The sequence below is a fragment of the Chenopodium quinoa genome, unplaced genomic scaffold (genome assembly GCF_001683475.1).
Source record: "Chenopodium quinoa cultivar QQ74 unplaced genomic scaffold, ASM168347v1, whole genome shotgun sequence".
NCBI lineage: Eukaryota > Viridiplantae > Streptophyta > Magnoliopsida > Caryophyllales > Amaranthaceae > Chenopodium > Chenopodium quinoa.
In genome coordinates this window covers 1,474,482-1,491,687 of record NW_018744790.1, presented here as the reverse complement: position 1 = coordinate 1,491,687, position 17,206 = coordinate 1,474,482, and the positions used below count along the sequence as shown (strand labels likewise).

Genomic DNA, 17,206 nt, shown 5'->3' with positions numbered 1-17,206 from the left:
TTAATGCAGATCCAAGATGTTATGTACCTAGAAAATAGGCCTAATTTATGTGGGATCCCAAATCCCAGCGTTCAAGCTCCTATGTAAGAATGATGCTCAAATTTACACTTCTACTATGAACATATTTCAGAATGAGCTCAAGCTCCTCTGTAAGAACGAGTGCCTGGCATCAATAAATCATCCCACATAAATACGATCAAGGTATGTGTGTACCGACATAATAGTGCTAGGAAACTGCTTGTTCTCACATTTCCTGAGCAGCAAGTCATAAAGCCTAAGGACAGTTCCAATCCCAGCAAGTAACCTTCCCTGAAACTGGGTTAGAGCAAGCGGGAAATCCTCTACTAGGGTCTTCTGCAAAAGCTCAAGTTTTCCACCATCAACAAACCGATAAATGTGAATATATGCTGCATCAAACGATCTTTTGGGAGAAAATTGCAGCGATTTTGCAGTCGCAACAGCTAGTAAAGTACCATAATCCTTGTCATGGAAATACTCGGTACATATGCTGAATGCAACCTCATTGTCCTGAAGCTCCAAGCAATACGTTGTCCCCCCCGTTCTTGAATCAAGAACTCTAAAATGCAAGAAACCCATTTCTCTTCTTCTACTCTAGGATATCTATACCGCTCATCAGATATCTGACTGTCTCCATCAATCTCTTCCATGGAAACATTCTTTTTGTGCAGCTTCACTTTCATCGGTGTTTAAGGCTCGCTTGTCACTCTCAATCACCACCAGAACTCTAACCCCCCCCCCCCCCTCCCTTCTCTGGTTTTTTTAAAAAAAAAACTAATTTTTTTTTCTGTCATACTTTCATTTGTGCACTCTCTTTTTTGTTGCTGTTTCTCAAATTTTCGCTGCTACTATACAATCAAGTGGTGGTACTAGACAGCACGCCGAGCTTACTTCATGAATCATGATGGATCCATGGAAGGTGAAGGTAGGGAGAGAGTAGAAAAGGAAATAACAGTTAAGATTGACCATATGGCTAGAAATGCTGTTGCTCTACCAGCCTCATCGATGGAGACTTCGATTTCTTCTGCAATAAGCTCAACATGCTGTCTAGTACTGCCCCTCGATCAAACAAGTAGGATGGAGACTGGAGAGACGGGGATTTGGGAGAGATGGATAAAGTGCAGTGGGTCTGGAATTCATTCATCTCTGTACACTTTTCATTCAATGTGTCTGATGCTAAGTCTTGAATCCTAGACTAACTGTATGTCTTTTTGCTAACCAAGCTACAGCCTACAGGTTTCTTTTCGGGTGCCTTTTATTAATATTCCTGCTGACTTTCATCGAGAGTTCCTCAGCGACCTCTGGTACACGAAACACAAATGTGCTTCAAACATCAAGAATATTAATCTCCAGTTCCATTAGCGTCCACCTTCTCTTCAATTATTCATCCGTCATAACCTTAGCTGATGTTCACTTGCTAAAATAATGAGAATTCAAATTATACTGGTAGCCTTATTATTTACTCATTCGGGCTTAACCAATTAAGGTCATACTCTCAAAATAGTGTTAGTGCGATCAGCATCTAGGATCATCTCCTACAGCGTCGTTGTAAGACTTTCATGGTTATCAACTATGATACTGTCAAAATTAAGACTTTCACCATACGCCGACTACCCAAGTACACTCAGCACTGATGATATACAAATTTGGTTATCAACTATGACTCCAAATTTCATGTATATGAAAATTAAATATGAAAGTTTCAAACACTTATTATTTTCGAAAATAAAGTAAAACAAGCATTTGAACTCAGCAAGATGACAAAGCTGCCATGAAGTTTCATTACTTGTACTATTTAACAACTTACACAGCAAAGAAATCAGCTGGCCTAGAAAAACATCAACTTGATATTGTATAGCAGCTCTGTTCTTAGAAACTTTTAATAACACATTTACAAACACGATAATGCTAACAAAGAACACTCTGCTGACCTTAACGGACTGACTGTCAAACTCAGGTTCACCACTATATATTTGCCCTCGAGGAAGTTCCTGAAAGGCAAGTAACAAAGTTAATCAGATTTGATTGCACGAAGGCACTAAAATCTATAAGCTTTAAGTTGTAAAATGTGAAAGAATTACTTGTAAGACGTTTGCCTTTTCACGAAGAACCAAAATAGACAGGTAGAGGACATAAGAAAACCAAGGCTGCTTTAAGTTCCATCCTCTAATAAGTACACCTGATGCTCACAGCAGAATCAGCAATCTTCATTCTGGTTGATTTACACTTGATCTTCTGAGTACATCAAAACACAGATTACCAAATATCAGTATGTTGTTCCCTTTCGAGGAAAACGTTATAATCCAGAAAATAGAGCAATTGATGACTATGTTAGTAAGCTAACAATGTTGAATGTTACTATGTTAGTAAGCCTCCATTGCAGCCTTGCAGGAGAAAATAGAAACATAAACAAACGCTCTGACACGCAGCGGATTTAGCAAATGGTGATGAACAGATGAAGCTCAAGATATCTTGGCAACAGGTACATTAAAAGGATCACATTCCAGATGATTTCTCTGAAGTGACGTTATCCTGTCTCCCTAGGAACGGTTTAGGAAACCATGACTAGAGAGATATGGAAGCATATACTAGGGGTACAGCAGTCCGAAATAATAGCAGATGAGAATTGTAATCCTTTAAACATGCAGTAGGAGTCTGAAGGACAACAAACTAGAGTAGTTTCCAATGCAGAGGATTTACATTCCATATCAGTTTGAAAACTTATTTCTATTTTGTTGTTTTAGTGATCATACATTCATACGAGTACATCTTTTCTAAATAAGTGAGTTTGCAGCAGCACCATGATGAACTGATGTGAATCCAGAAATCACCCTCAGAAATATAACTACAGCTTAAATTGATATTCCAATGGCAGACCAAATTTACTTGTACCATTCCTAAATATATCAGGCCTGAGCAGTCGATTAAACTGGTCTAATGTCAATACAAACCCTTAATAACAATCTAAAACCAAATGTTCATAGCCAAATGCTAGAAAACAAGTAACTAAAACAAAGATGACTTCATGGGCAGCAATAAGAGATGAAAAACATAATATATTTAAATTACAGGATTAAATACTGATTTTCTGACCCTTTATGATTAATCATTTTTATACCCTCCTATGAAAAACACTGCAGATCGTAAAGTATTAGATAAATTAACAAAAAAGTTAATAGTACTGATGCTAGCAGAAAATCAAGAGCAACAGCAGCACAGAAACTCACCAACTAACAAAGTAGTAATACAAGTAATAATTTAAAAATCACAGACTTAGTATTAAATAACTAAAGGGAAACAGTTTACCTATGTTACTGTATCAGGGAAGGGAAAGCAGAGGATATGAACTCTTCATCCTCAGGAAAGATCTGCAAATTTTTCGACTTCATGAAATAAGTAACAGCATCCTCATCAAAGTCCATCAAGAATCCAAACTTAATGAGCTCGGAAAGTGGATGAATTTTATCCTCCTCATCCCAAAGCAACCCTTCAGATACCACTTGAGAAAACCTTGTTGCATATTCTACGACAGTCTTACGAGCACCTGATCTGTCGAGTTTCTGGGCGAAAAACTCAGAAGTATCTCTCTCCCAGCGCACCAATTGACGCGTGCTAGCTGTGACATCACTACCTGAACTCATCATTAAGCTGTAGGTTCTAGTAATGGGGTTTGGACTCACAAAGACTTTGACATTGAGGAGCTTTTTAACAGCTTCATGCCTCCGTTTTGTTTCTATATTCAGTGAGGGATCGGAGAGAAATCCTAAAATGATCATTACAAGCCCCTTCACAATAAAAGCATCCTTCAATTTCGCCACAATCAGTTCTCCATGATCCACAGCAGACAGCTCTGATATTTTAACAGAATCTGATATCTTCCTTACCCCGATCTTGGAGTACGTATCAAAAAGTAAAGCTCGAGGAATCGAGGGATGGTTTCTTGCAGGACACCAGACAAAGAAAGAGTAAGGAGAAGCCATTTCAAAAAGATCTTTCAATAAGAGATCATTAGGGAGGAAAATGTCCTGCTTATTAAGCAACAGAATATCACCCGAGCCATAGGAATCTGCAGGGATTTTAGACACACTTTTAGAAAATACTTTCTTAGTATCTTTGTTCCAGTGCCTAATAACATGCACCCAAAAGGCACAACAGTCATCGTGTGATATCACACGCCTCGAATTCTCCCATTCCATCCAAAGCTTACAGTAATCATCAGTTGAGGGTCTGTTTTTAACATCAAAGGCCTTACAGAAGAAAGTAAGCAGCTTCGGCTTGTAATTCTTCTGATCCAAAACATGCAACCTAGAGCTGAACAGATGATTATCATCATGCAAAACACATTCCTCCGGAGCAACCCACACACCATCATCAGAAGTTGTCGGGATCCAAATTTGCACAGGAGCGTCTTTTTCTGGCTTCCAGTCAGCTTCACTCAGGAATTCATAGATACGCTCAATCTTAGCAAACTCATGAAGGGACTTGATGTGAAATGCAAGCAGTGAGTTTGCAACATTGCTGGACAGATCAACTATAACTCCAATATCAGCAAGCTCGCTTTTATAGGACAAAATATTTGCCCCATAGTACTCTTCATCAATGAAAGGACCATCACATCGCTGCAACGAAGACTTTTTGTTCGGATCAAATAGCATGCATTCTTTTGAGGACATATAGCCAACAGTGGTCTTCAACCACTTTGTCTGGTGAATCTGTTTCAAAAAATCCTCTGGGAGGGGATCTTGGCTTTTCCGGAAGCTTCTAATGCATTCGAGCAATGACATGACACATACAGGAGTAATTTCACTTGGATTTTGAGGTAAAAAGATATGAGAAAAAACAAATTGTGAGCCTTCCTTGAAATCAGTCACTACACCCATTCTCTTCAGCTCATCTTTGAATTCATGTATGCCTTTCCCATAGCAGCTCTCCCTGTCATCAATAAAAGGAAGCAGCGTAATCTCAGAGATTGGATGCCAATCTGAATCATACAAAATGCAATCCTTGGGTGGCCTGTAGTCACCAAGGCGAGTTCTTAACCATTTAGCATCTCGAATACATGCTCTGAGATCAGCATGAAGGGTGAACGGTGTATCCTTCAACTCTTTATAACACGAAATGAATTTGAGACCATTATCTGCAGTAATCTGTTGAATTGTTGCTCGTTGCTTAAACTCTATAGAAAATGCCTTAGTTGCACCATCAAAATCAACCACCACCCCAATTTTCTGTAATGCTTCTCTGTACTTGAATATTTTGTCACCATATAAGCTGCCGTCAATGTATGGGAAACCCTCAAATATCTGTAAGATACATCCCCATTCACGATCAAATAAGAAACATTCACGGGGATACTTGAAGCCGACACTTGTGCACAAGCATGCAGAATCTTTCATTGTAGTCACAAGTTTTGCTGATGCATGAGGACACTTTTTGATGCATTTGAGAGAGAAAATGAGATGGGCGGGCATTAGAGTGCTCCAGCTTACTGAAGGTTTAAGATGGTTAAGCACATTCTGATGCTTTCCTTTGAAACCCACAGTAATACCAAGTAGTTCAAGCTCAACCTTGTATTCTTGAATACTGCACCCATAATACTCTTCATCAAGAAAGGGAATCTGACTGAATACTGAAGCAGATGTCCAGCTTTTATCAAAGAGAACAGTTTCAACCGGGGACCTTTCACCACACGAGGTCTTTACCCATCTCACTTTTTTGATGGCGTTGACAATCTCATCCACTGACAACATTTTCTCTCTCAGATATTGTATAAAATTAAGCAACGCGATAACCTTGGTTCTAGTCAAATTAGAAGAAGTAGCCAGAGCCATGAGATGATTTCCGATGAATTTACATGCTTGACCATAATCAAACATCACCCCTATTGCTTTTAGCTCCTCCTGATACTCATTCAATTTATAGTCATAGAATTGCTGATCAACCAAGGGAATATCAACCATTTGGGAGCCATTCTGCAGCAGACTTCCCCATGATGAACTCGAAAAAAATGATTGATTAGGAGGTTTGTAAACAGGATGACCACTCATAGTTACCCTCAACCAGGTTCCATTCTTAATGCAATTCAGAAATTTATCAGGCATTCTGATTCCTTTATATCTTATCTTCTTAATCCAATCCAACATCAAGAAAACATTTTCTTTGTTCAATGGCCCATTTACAGTAGGGAAGGCAGCATCTGGAGGACATGCGTCAGGAATATCAGAGGCACCGGCATATCTTTTGAGGAGCTCCATCAGTTTCTTTTCCGGAGTAAAATAACCAGCATATCGCGCAGAATGCAAATATTCATCAGATAGTACCACATAATCTTGATCCCTCCAAAAATTGGAACCACCTATCAGATTCACCCATTTGCTCCCGTTGGCAGGAACTAGTACACCCTTTCTTCTTACAGATACACCTCTGAAATTGTTCACTAGTGGCATGCAATCACTTAATTGTCGTAACTGTATCTCATTCAAAAATCCATTGGAAGATGTGTGATGTAGAAAATGTGCAAAAACAAATACCATTCTGCAGTTGTTTCCCACTGAGTGGTGAAGCTCTTTTGCAAATTCATCCATGCGAAAAGTATTAACATTCACATAGTCATTCAACCAGGTAAGTACATCTTTCACTCCTAAGATGGCCCTTTGCGTTTTCTCGGGTAAGAAAACTAGTCTTGCAGCAGATCTAAATTCTTTACTCCAGTCTATCATCCATGAAATATGTTGTGCTTCTTGAGATCGACACAAACGTAGACCACTTGTCTGAGTAGCTTCATTTATGCTAAGAAGAGATACATACCCAGAATCACCTACATACTTCAGTAGGGGTATACTTACCATATTAGCCGTAGCAAAACTTGACCAATACCGCGCAAGAAATTGAAGCAACTCAATATAGATCTCTTCCCCAACTCCCATGACAAGATTACAACTCTGGATGCACTTTGGGTACCACTCTGTGTCAACGGGCTTCACACCAAGGAAGCTAAGCACATCGTTGTACCTGTCTACATCGAAAGAAGAATGCAATATATGCTTTCCTAGAGATGAAAGATTGTGCAATTTCATCCCTTTCTGCTTTGCCTTCAACAATATCTTCCAGAAAGATTGGTTCAACCGGGCAACTTCTTGAGGTTTATGGAAAATTTTCTGGTCAGAATGCGACTCAGATGGAATAATATTTTCCAGAAGCAGTCTCCTTTTGATTGAATTCCTGATTGCATCTAACTTTGGGTGACATGCGTCTTTGACCGGCAAGAAAGCAAACATGGATGCCAGAGAAGAGGTAGGCGCATCTTCCCTCGTCTTGACAAGAGCAACAAATGCATTGACAAAAGCAGAAGGAATGCAGTCTAGAATCCCTTGGTTCCATATGTCATCCCACAAAATAGTCTCACGAGATGATGGAAGAAGGAAATCTGCCTGAATTATGAAAGGCAAATTTGTAACTGTCTCAGTCGGAAGATATGCATAGATTCCGGGAGATATCATTCCTCTATTCAGACGCTTGCCAAATGGAAAGGCCAATGTAATAGACCACTCCTCGAGTTCCTTCCTCTTTTCAACCTTGTTTTCATCCTTGACACGAAACTTCTGCCTCCACATATAGTAGCCACATTCACCATCGCTGTCAGGACTACCTTCTTCTTCTGCCATCAAATGTACTGTATACGACTCAGCATCAATATCCTTCTTTGATTTGAAATCCGTTTCAGAAGAAATGGAAACAGCTCGTATGATGTTGAGTTTTGGATCCTCACTGTGCTCTTTCACTGAAAGACGCTTGATTTTTGAGAGAAACAAGAGTAACTCAGGATGGATACTTGAAAGCTGCTCCTTCACAGCTTTCACTTTATCACCCTTCAAAGGCAGTATCAGTGTAGTAGTCGGAAGGGCTCTATTACTGCCATACACTTGCTGGATATCAGCCACTGAGGGATATTCAACCCACTCAGGTACTATGTAGGCTACATCACATTGAGGACATGGTGCTTCACTGAAACGAATTTGATAGCCATTACTAAAGATATAGGGATGAGCTGTCAGTAGAAACACGCTTTTGAACCCAATTCCTGTGACAAAAAAAACCACAAAATCAATTTCATTAGAGATAAGGGCCTTAATAATGAGGTAAAGAACATTTAAACATGGTCAGTTTTGTTCAGCTTCTGATATTAATGTGGCAGAAAGGTGTCAACAAGTACAATATTTGTGGATTACATAGCTATGGTAAGCTATACAAAACTAGAAAAAAAAAAAAAAAAAAAAAAAAAAAAAAAAAAAAAAAGCCTTAGACAACACTCTGTGATTGTTCAACAGAAATCTACAAAAAAAAACATTAACAGTAACCTAATTGCACTTTACTTGTAATTTTTTCAATACGAGCAGAAATAGTGTTTGGTAAGCTATAAGAAATAATGGAAATGCAAGGATTGTCCTATGCTAATGTTCATGTTGATGCAATTGTATTCCAGAGTATGTACTTCTCTTCGTAAATTTGCATCATCAAATCATTTACCATTTAGAGGAGGCATTGAGTGGGAATGGAAATTAAAAGAAATTCACATACTATGAGGAGAAAAAGCATTACCATGGACTCCTTCTGTGCGACATAATTTACAAAGTTATATATGAGCTCGTAGCAACTAGCAATTACAGTCATGTACACCAAAAGGGCTATTAGTGCCTCATTTATTTGGAGGCACTCGATGCAGATATTATATTGATTTCTACAAGAAATATATGAGACATCAAACCCCATATTTATGAGTTAAAGCTCAATTTTTTTTTTTTTCGATGTTCACTGAAATCAACTAAATTATGGACTACATTGATGTTGTAGACCATGAGACTGATGGTGTTTTTACAGTTGAGCTAAGCTTAACACTCCGCACTTAAGTTACTATGTACCTGTTAAGCTTAGGAGTGTGGGATTGAACTATGATGCCTACGAGTTTGCATTTCTATACCATTGGGCTGATAAAAACTGCAATTACAAAGGACAGCACATGAACTGTATCTGACTACACCACTGAACCGAACATCATTATCACTCTCTTAATCCCTTCACAAATTTTCTAACAGTTGATAGATTGTGAATGCTTTTGAGTAACAAATTTAAGAAAAAGGGTCTTTTATACATGAACTTCCTAATATAAATGCTATGTTCCGCATAGTGCGTACAGTTTAAAGGTTGATCTCAATATAACAAAAATAATAAACATTCAAACAGTAGTTACTAATATCCTAATATGTAAGGTACAGCTTGCTTTAGTTTTAAGAAGAAAATATTTTGAGGCTACAATAAAATTAAAAAAAATACAATAAAAAAATCAAATAAAACAGATGAAAAATTATGCAATCACAGCCACATTTTACATTTACAGCCAGAATGATTAAGGATGATCCAAAATATAATGGGGGCACATTACAATCTGCAAGTTTGAATAGACTAACCTTTTTCTCCAATATAACCATTTTTGCGTTTGCCAGCCTTGGTAGAAGTACCAACACTGCAAATGGATTCCATATTTCCCTTAGAAAATCCCTTCTCATTATTGAAAATCAACAATGTAGCCGGAGCCCCTGTGGCTGTTATATCCCGAGATGTTATCAAGAACTCCAAGGTTGGATCAACTCCTTGCGGATACTCATTATCTTCAGCATTCTACATAACAAAATATTCTTTGTAAATATCCTCATCAGATGATATCAAATTAATGCTCATCCAAATTTATTTATTTGTTTTGGTTAACGGCCTTCAAATTAGATTAAGATACTAACAGACTCAGTTACATCAGACATCAGTTAAGCTTAAGTTCAAGCCTTTAGCTACAAAGTGCTCATCGTATCCAAATTGACAAGATACTAATACAACATAAATACATAATGCAACATAGACATTTGTCAAGTGCTCTAATGTATGCCAATTACATACACTAAATCTTGGCTAATCGTAATATGTACAAACACAGGTTACATACTTTTAATCCTAGAAAATCTACATTCTACAGATTACCAAACATGCTTCTTCATACATGCATAGGCAAAAGGTATAAATCAATTAAAAGTGATATGATGTATTATCATGTTATCATATCAGAGTAAAAAAAATAAAATCTTTTATGTAACAACCATCCCAAGATTCCCAAATAAACATAATATCACAGCTAAAAGTCATAACCAAGCTAAATCAAGCAGCATTAACCCACTGTCTAAAACCAAGACCGTTATTTTGTGCAAGTATATACATTATAATGCACGGTTGCTTCGATGCTATGTAGAAACTTTAGTGCTATGTTTGGATAACATATTAGAAGGGTAATGGAAGGGAGGAAAATAGGAGGAAGGGGAAGGAAGGGAAAGTGGAGGAAATGATGAGCTCCATTTTCCCTCCAAATCTCTCCAATTTTGAAGGGATGGTCTTTATTAACAGAGGAGGGAAAATGGATCCCTCCCTCCCCCAACATATTATCCAAACAAGGAAGTTTGTCTCCCTCCCTCCCTTTCCCTTCCTTTCCTTTTCTTCCATTTTTTGTTATCCAAACATAGCCTAGAAGCTTTAATATCCTATTCAAGATTATTTACTCAATTCATCAGCTATACAAGAGTTTGTTTGGATAGCAAAGAAGGAAGGAAAAGAAGGGGAGGGAAAATGGAGGAAGGGAAGGGAAAAGAAAGGGAGGGGGAGGCGAGCTCCATTTTCCCTCTAAATCTCTCCAATTTTGGAGAGATTATGGTTATTATAGAGAAAGGGAAAATGGATCCCTCCCTCTCCTTCCCCCAATCTTTTACCCAAACAAGAGATTTTGTCCCCCTCTATTTCTCTTCTCTTCTTTTCCTTCCATTTCTTCCTATCCAAACTAAGTGTTTACAGTATTTATTAGATTTCAAAATGTCCCAACTTCGCGCTACTTATGCTAAATATAGTAGCTATATTTGTAATCTAATCTAGTTTGATTATTACACTCATCTTCACAAACTAATTAATGCACCAAATCGTCCATAACAAAAGCAAACAAAGTACACTAAGAAAACCAGAGCATAAAGCAAGCTAATACAAGAGTACCATCAAACTCCAGCTCCATATATGAGGAAAAAAATGCTGCATTATTTACACAAAAGTGCTAGTATTCATATCAATCATGTACTTTCACAATAACTAATCTTTCTATTACTAGTTATTTTTCTCTCTTAACCCACTTTCAATCTTTAATTCACACTTTACCACTTAAGCCCGTCTTAATAAGGTTATGTTTTCTTTACCTTGCAAGACTATCAGAATTGAATCTTTTAATCTTGTTAATCAAGCCAAACAAGAAAATTTTGAACCAAATCATCAAAGATCATCAATTTACATACTAAAAAAAATAGAAAATTAGACATTGACAAAAACACATTAAGACGAATATGATAATATCTAACATTATATTTTCTTATAAATTGTCATACGATACCAACAGACTAGATCTTTAAATATTAAGAGCAGATTAACTTATTTCAAGCTATGAGAATAAAGTCTTAGCCAAACACTACTAGTGTACTCTTTACATTATAAAAGGAGTACTCCCTAAATTATACTTCCTCGTTCACTTTTAATTCAACACTTAAAAGCATGAATAATAAAAGGTGAAGATTATAAACTACTCCCTAAATTACTCTAATAAATCTAACATAAGATCACAGGATTATAGTCAAACACGGATACACTTATTCAAATGTTCAAAATAGAACGGCTACCAAAAAGAATGTAAATTCACAAGGAACGGCTCATACCAAAAAGAGTAAACTACTTGCAATCTTGTTTAAGAACTAAAATTCGACCCGATTATGAAAAATTACATTAAATAACTTCCTTAGTCTACAATAGTTCTTCCTATTTTGATTTTTACTTTTGAGACAATAACTATAAAACAGGAAAAATTATAACGGCAGAGGGTCAGAAACGAGGACTCGTCATAAACTCTACTCTCTTCGTTTCGGAATGATGTTCCGACTTTGACCAAAGTTGTCTCACAAAAAATTCTAAATAAGAACATCATTGTGGAATGGAGATAGTATAATTTAAGTATATAACAAAAGTAATAAAATGTAACAAAAAATAAAAGTAACAAGAAATAAACCTGAATAAGTTCCATCAAGAAATGAACATCTTTTGAGTATAAAGCAGCAGAGAGATTCTTAACAGCTTCTCGTAACATTTGCCTTAAAGGGTTTTTTCTCACACCAATTTCGAAGGTGTTTTTTCTTATTTCTTCAATATGTTGCTTTGCAACCTCCATTGTACCAGAATTTTGTTTCCTCCTTTGCAAATTTCACACAACAATATCTCAGAATTATGTTTTAAAGAAATGTACCATTAAAATTAAAAAACAGAGAAAAAAAAGGGTTATTTAAAAGCAAAGAAGAAATAAACTTAGGGAAGAAGGAAAATTGTGTACAGGAAAAGAGAGAAATTGACCTTTTGCATGCTTTTTGATCATTGATTGGTGCATTTGGTCGTCTTCTAGTCATTCTTTCGTCTTCCTAAGAAAGATTTTTGCCAAGGTCTTTAATTAATGTACTATACTTCACAGTAAATAAATTTGAGTTGATTTCTCACTTTTTCCAAAATTATTGAATTGACTTGCAATTGACTCCTCTAGATTTTATTCCATTGTTAACTGTTTTTTTTGGTCGAATGATCTGCTCTTGAACCCTACGATCTTGTCAACAACTTATTGATTTCGATTAGTTAATTAAACTCTTGGGATATAGGGTTTGTCAATTTGTCTTGTTTTTTTTTTTCAACCAAGGTTAAAAAAATTACCTAAATGCAGGATTTGAAAAAAAACACACTTAAACATGATAAAGACTATATTACCCTTTTCATTCTCCTTTACTAGCTATTACTGTAGTAAGAAGTTCACTCTCTCTGACTCACTTGCCTGTACTTCTTCATCCTTCCCTCCAATTTCAACTCTCTCTCTCCTGTTTCTCCCTCTATAATCTCAAATCCCTAACAACACTTTGCCAATTCCAACCAATTAAGTGCGCAAATCTAAATATGACCTATTAATCAAAAATCAAATACAAAAATTAGCAAAATTAACATCAAATTCCTCAAAATTCAAGCTCGAATCAACATTTTCGCTAATTACTCCGTACAAGCTAATTCATACACATATATGGCCAAAGTAATGCAAATCTTGTTCAATGCGGAACTTAAATTCAAAATTAAACATTGATAATTGCCAAATAATCAATTTTTTCGAAAATTAAAGTTCAAATCTCCTTTTTTTTCACCAAATTTAAAGCTAATTCGTACACAAATATCACCCTAATTAATGTAAATCTCGCTAACAGCTGAGCTTCAATGACTAGCAGCACTTGATGACAATGAAATGACGACTCCTCTTCGTGGCCAATTATCGAAATCAAAGCTTTATAACGCAAACTGTATATGAAAGTTAATTACAGCAAAATTAAGTAATAATCGAAAGGTTTAGCCTACTACGGAGTACTAACTTATTAAACAACATAAAATGATCATCAATCCATCATCTCTCTGATAACATTGCAATTCAATAAAAAATAAAAAAAAAACATACGCACAAAATGAAATCATAACAATTCCACTGAAATTAACTTCAATTGACACCTTGGATTATCTTTTGAGCTGATTTATCTGAATTTTTGTCAATCCAATTAATTGAAACCAGAAATAATACATATGCATTGAATAATAAAAAAAATTACAAACAATTGACACCAAAAAAATTTGTTCATTAATTTGCATTTTCAACATATATTTACCAACATCAAACTTGTATAATAGCCACAAAAAAATCATTAACTACAAACAAATTGAAACCCTAGTAAATTTCTATTTTCTCTCTTACTCATCAGACTTCTCCCCTTCATCCACAAACAGAGTATGCTGAGCCATCTTCTCTGAATTCTTCCTCCTCCTCTTGTTTACCCTGTTCTTCTTTCTCATCCTCTTCTTCCTTTCCCTCTTCCTCTCTTCACACTTCCACTTCTGTTCTGCAGATTGTTCCTCCAAGTACGTAATTCGCACACCACGGGACCCAGCTTTGATCCACTTCACATATTTTGCAGGAGTAGTCCAGTGGACCGAAACCTTCTGATTGCCTGGAATCGTCAGGAACTCTTGATACTCTGCCCAGCAAGTAACGGTTATGTTTTTGAAGCTCTCACAATAAACTCAACAACTCTTCTTCATTCTTCCTCATACTCTCCAGATGAGCCTTCTGCTCCTCAGTTACCTCCTCATTCATCACCTGATCCTCATATGTTGAGATGGCTCTCCGAGTGATGATGAGTTGCCGAAGGTTGTCGGTGGTAGGGGAGGGTGGTTCGGTTTCGGGAAGGACAAGAGCAGGGGGTGTTGAATGAGTAGGGGACGGTGGCGGAGTGATGGCGGAGTACTCGGAGGGGGGAGATCCGGAAGAGGATCGAGGAGGAGAAGGCTGGAGAACGGTTTCAGGTTGCGCCATGGTTTTTCAAATTTTGAAATGTGGAAATTGAAAGGTTGATTTTATACAACGTGGGAAATTGTGAGAAAGGCAGAATCTTATCAGAACCGTCGATCTTGATATTTATCCAAGGGTGAAGAGTAGCTTAGAGTAAGATATACGGATTGAGGCTTGTGGATCGATGACGTGGACTTTAATATGCCATTTTCCGGTTTTCTTAGTTTTTGCCTTGAATATTATCAAAACCATTACTCCGTATTAACTTTGTTTCAAAAAAAAAAAACCATTATTAACTCAATGTTGCAAATTCAAATAATTCTACTTTAAAATTATTTATTTAAAGTAACATTCATTTTCCAAAAATGATATTATTAAACTCAAATCGACTTTCAATCCAAACAAATTGGTATAACACATCGGGTATTTTTAAAAACCTGATTGAATTAAATCGAAATAAAATTGAACAAAATAAAATTTTTATATGTGTCTAAATTTTTTTTTGTCAACTAATTAAACTTAGTAACATAGAAAGCCCAATAAGCTAACCCGACTAAAACTTTTTTTAATCATCCGCAAGACATATTTTTTACTGAGTATTCTTTAATTGCATCATTACGAATGGTTATTTGGCTCAAAATAAAATGAATCGGGTCCGGCCTTAACACAATTTTTCGTGCCCAAACCCGTAAAAAAGTAGCGGGCTTTTTGGGCCATAATGGGCTTTTCGGGTTTTTCGGGCTTTTTAACTAAAATTGCGTTTTTATGCTTGTGCAAACCGGATTGTATATGGCTAGACTCTAGTCTAGGCATCTTAGCCTACACCCCTCCCTAAACTCATCGTTTAACACCCCTTCCCCAAATACTCACTTTTACAGTAACTACATAGTAATATCCGTACTATTTCCCCCACCCCATATATACATAAGAAAAAAAAAACCATTATCATTTCACTTTCTCTCTCCTCACCCATTTTCTACATTTTCTCTCTCTACATCTATTTTTTGCATTTTCAAATATGAAATTTCTATAAATTTGTGACAAATTATCAAAAAATATTGTTCAGTTACTACATAATTCAACTAATCAAGGTCGAAATTCAAAGGAGTAAGTGATTTTGTTCATATTTAGTTCAAAAAAGAATATAAACGAACCCTAGTTTTAGTAATTTTTTGTTGCAATTGTGTTACAGGATCATCATCGAAGTATAAAACATAGAAAAAGATTATGAACTATTGCATTTTAGTAATTTTTACTAATTTTCATTTAAAAACTAGTAATCTGAACAAGTAGCTTTTCATTTTTGGGTATGAACTATGAAGTATTCTCTCTTTTTTTTTGGGCAGTTGAAGGAAATAGTTTCAGAGAAGAACATCAAAGAATCTGGAGAAAAGTAAACATTAATTGAATTAGTTTGTAGCGTTTCTTTTTTACTGAATGTTCATTTCCGTTTCAATAAATGTTCATTTATATACTAGTATACAATCATTCACATGTTAATAGATGATTAATATAAATATATTACTACATTTATATATCACAACATAGTCATTGTATTAATGTTAATTCTTTTTCATAGTTTGGAGTGGAAAGTGATTTTAGATGAATATTCGGTTGTATTTTGGTAGATGTTCAATCGCATAAAAGTATATGGTTTTCACATATTAATATACGATTACTAGAATTTTGATAAATATTTATATTTTGGTCATCTTCTTCAAGTATTTCATGCTCGGTTAAATTTTGAGTTTCAACATATATCTTTTTTCAGATGGATGTATGATAAATCACATATTGATAGCTTCAAGTGTTATTTACGTATATATTTCATGTTCATCGATTGATATCTTTCATAGGCATTTTTAAACTAATGCATATTCATTTATATATTAATAGATGTACATTTTCATATTCAATTATGTAAATATGTTCATTATTGTATTAATAGTTGTTCATTCCATATTAATAGATGATCAATTCTACAAATATATATGTTCATTTATATATTAATATATGTTCATTTCCATATCGATCATTTCAATTGTTATATTTTCATATTCATATGAAAATTGGTTCATTTCAACACTTATTCTTGCTCAAATCTAACTAAAAAAATCTTGTTTTTGTCGATTAGTTAAACAAAGAATCGTGGATATTTAGCAAGGAAAAAAAAGAAAGATCAGACGACAAAAATAAGGAAATCAAGAATGCATGGATTCGCGCAACATCAATATGTGTAGAATTGAATTGTATATTTAATATTCAATAGTTTAATTTTTGGTGATATACAATTTCTATTTGATTTTAATAAGAAGAATATAAACTTTTTGTTTCCCAAAGTATTATTACAAATCACATCGTTCAAAAGCAAACATTTAAATAGTATATATATAATACTAATATTTTTTTACGACTTTGAACCATCATTCACTAACTATATTAGAATATGTTCATAAACACACCTTAATGATCAATAGGAAACTGTACAAAAGTTAAACATTCAGTTCTTGTATCAAGTCACTCATAGGATCTAATATTTCTACACTTATTATCTTTATAACCCCTTATTAGAACAAATAAATCCTTTCATAAAAAATGAGCCATCCTTACGCCTCTTACTCCTCCTAACTCTGATCCCAAACCTTTCATAAAAGCATACTCATTATATATTTCATAAGCATCATCTACCGAAGGAAATTGTTTCCT

The 17,206-nt window shown here is 35.5% G+C and overlaps 1 protein-coding gene across 1 annotated transcript; it reads right to left on the bottom strand.

Moving 5' to 3' along the window:
- Positions 1–1,760: 1,760 nt before the first annotated feature.
- Positions 1,761–12,387, bottom strand: LOC110703932. Its single transcript, XM_021881731.1, has 5 exons — positions 12,149–12,387; positions 9,483–9,693; positions 3,325–8,098; positions 2,100–2,253; positions 1,761–2,009 (listed from the first exon to the last, which is right to left on the bottom strand). The coding sequence occupies exons 1-3, from the start codon at positions 12,305–12,307 to the stop codon at positions 3,330–3,332; spliced, it is 5,139 nt and encodes a 1,712-aa protein (XP_021737423.1). The 5' UTR covers positions 12,308–12,387; the 3' UTR covers positions 1,761–2,009; positions 2,100–2,253; positions 3,325–3,329.
- Between the last annotated feature and the right edge of the window lie 4,819 nt (positions 12,388–17,206).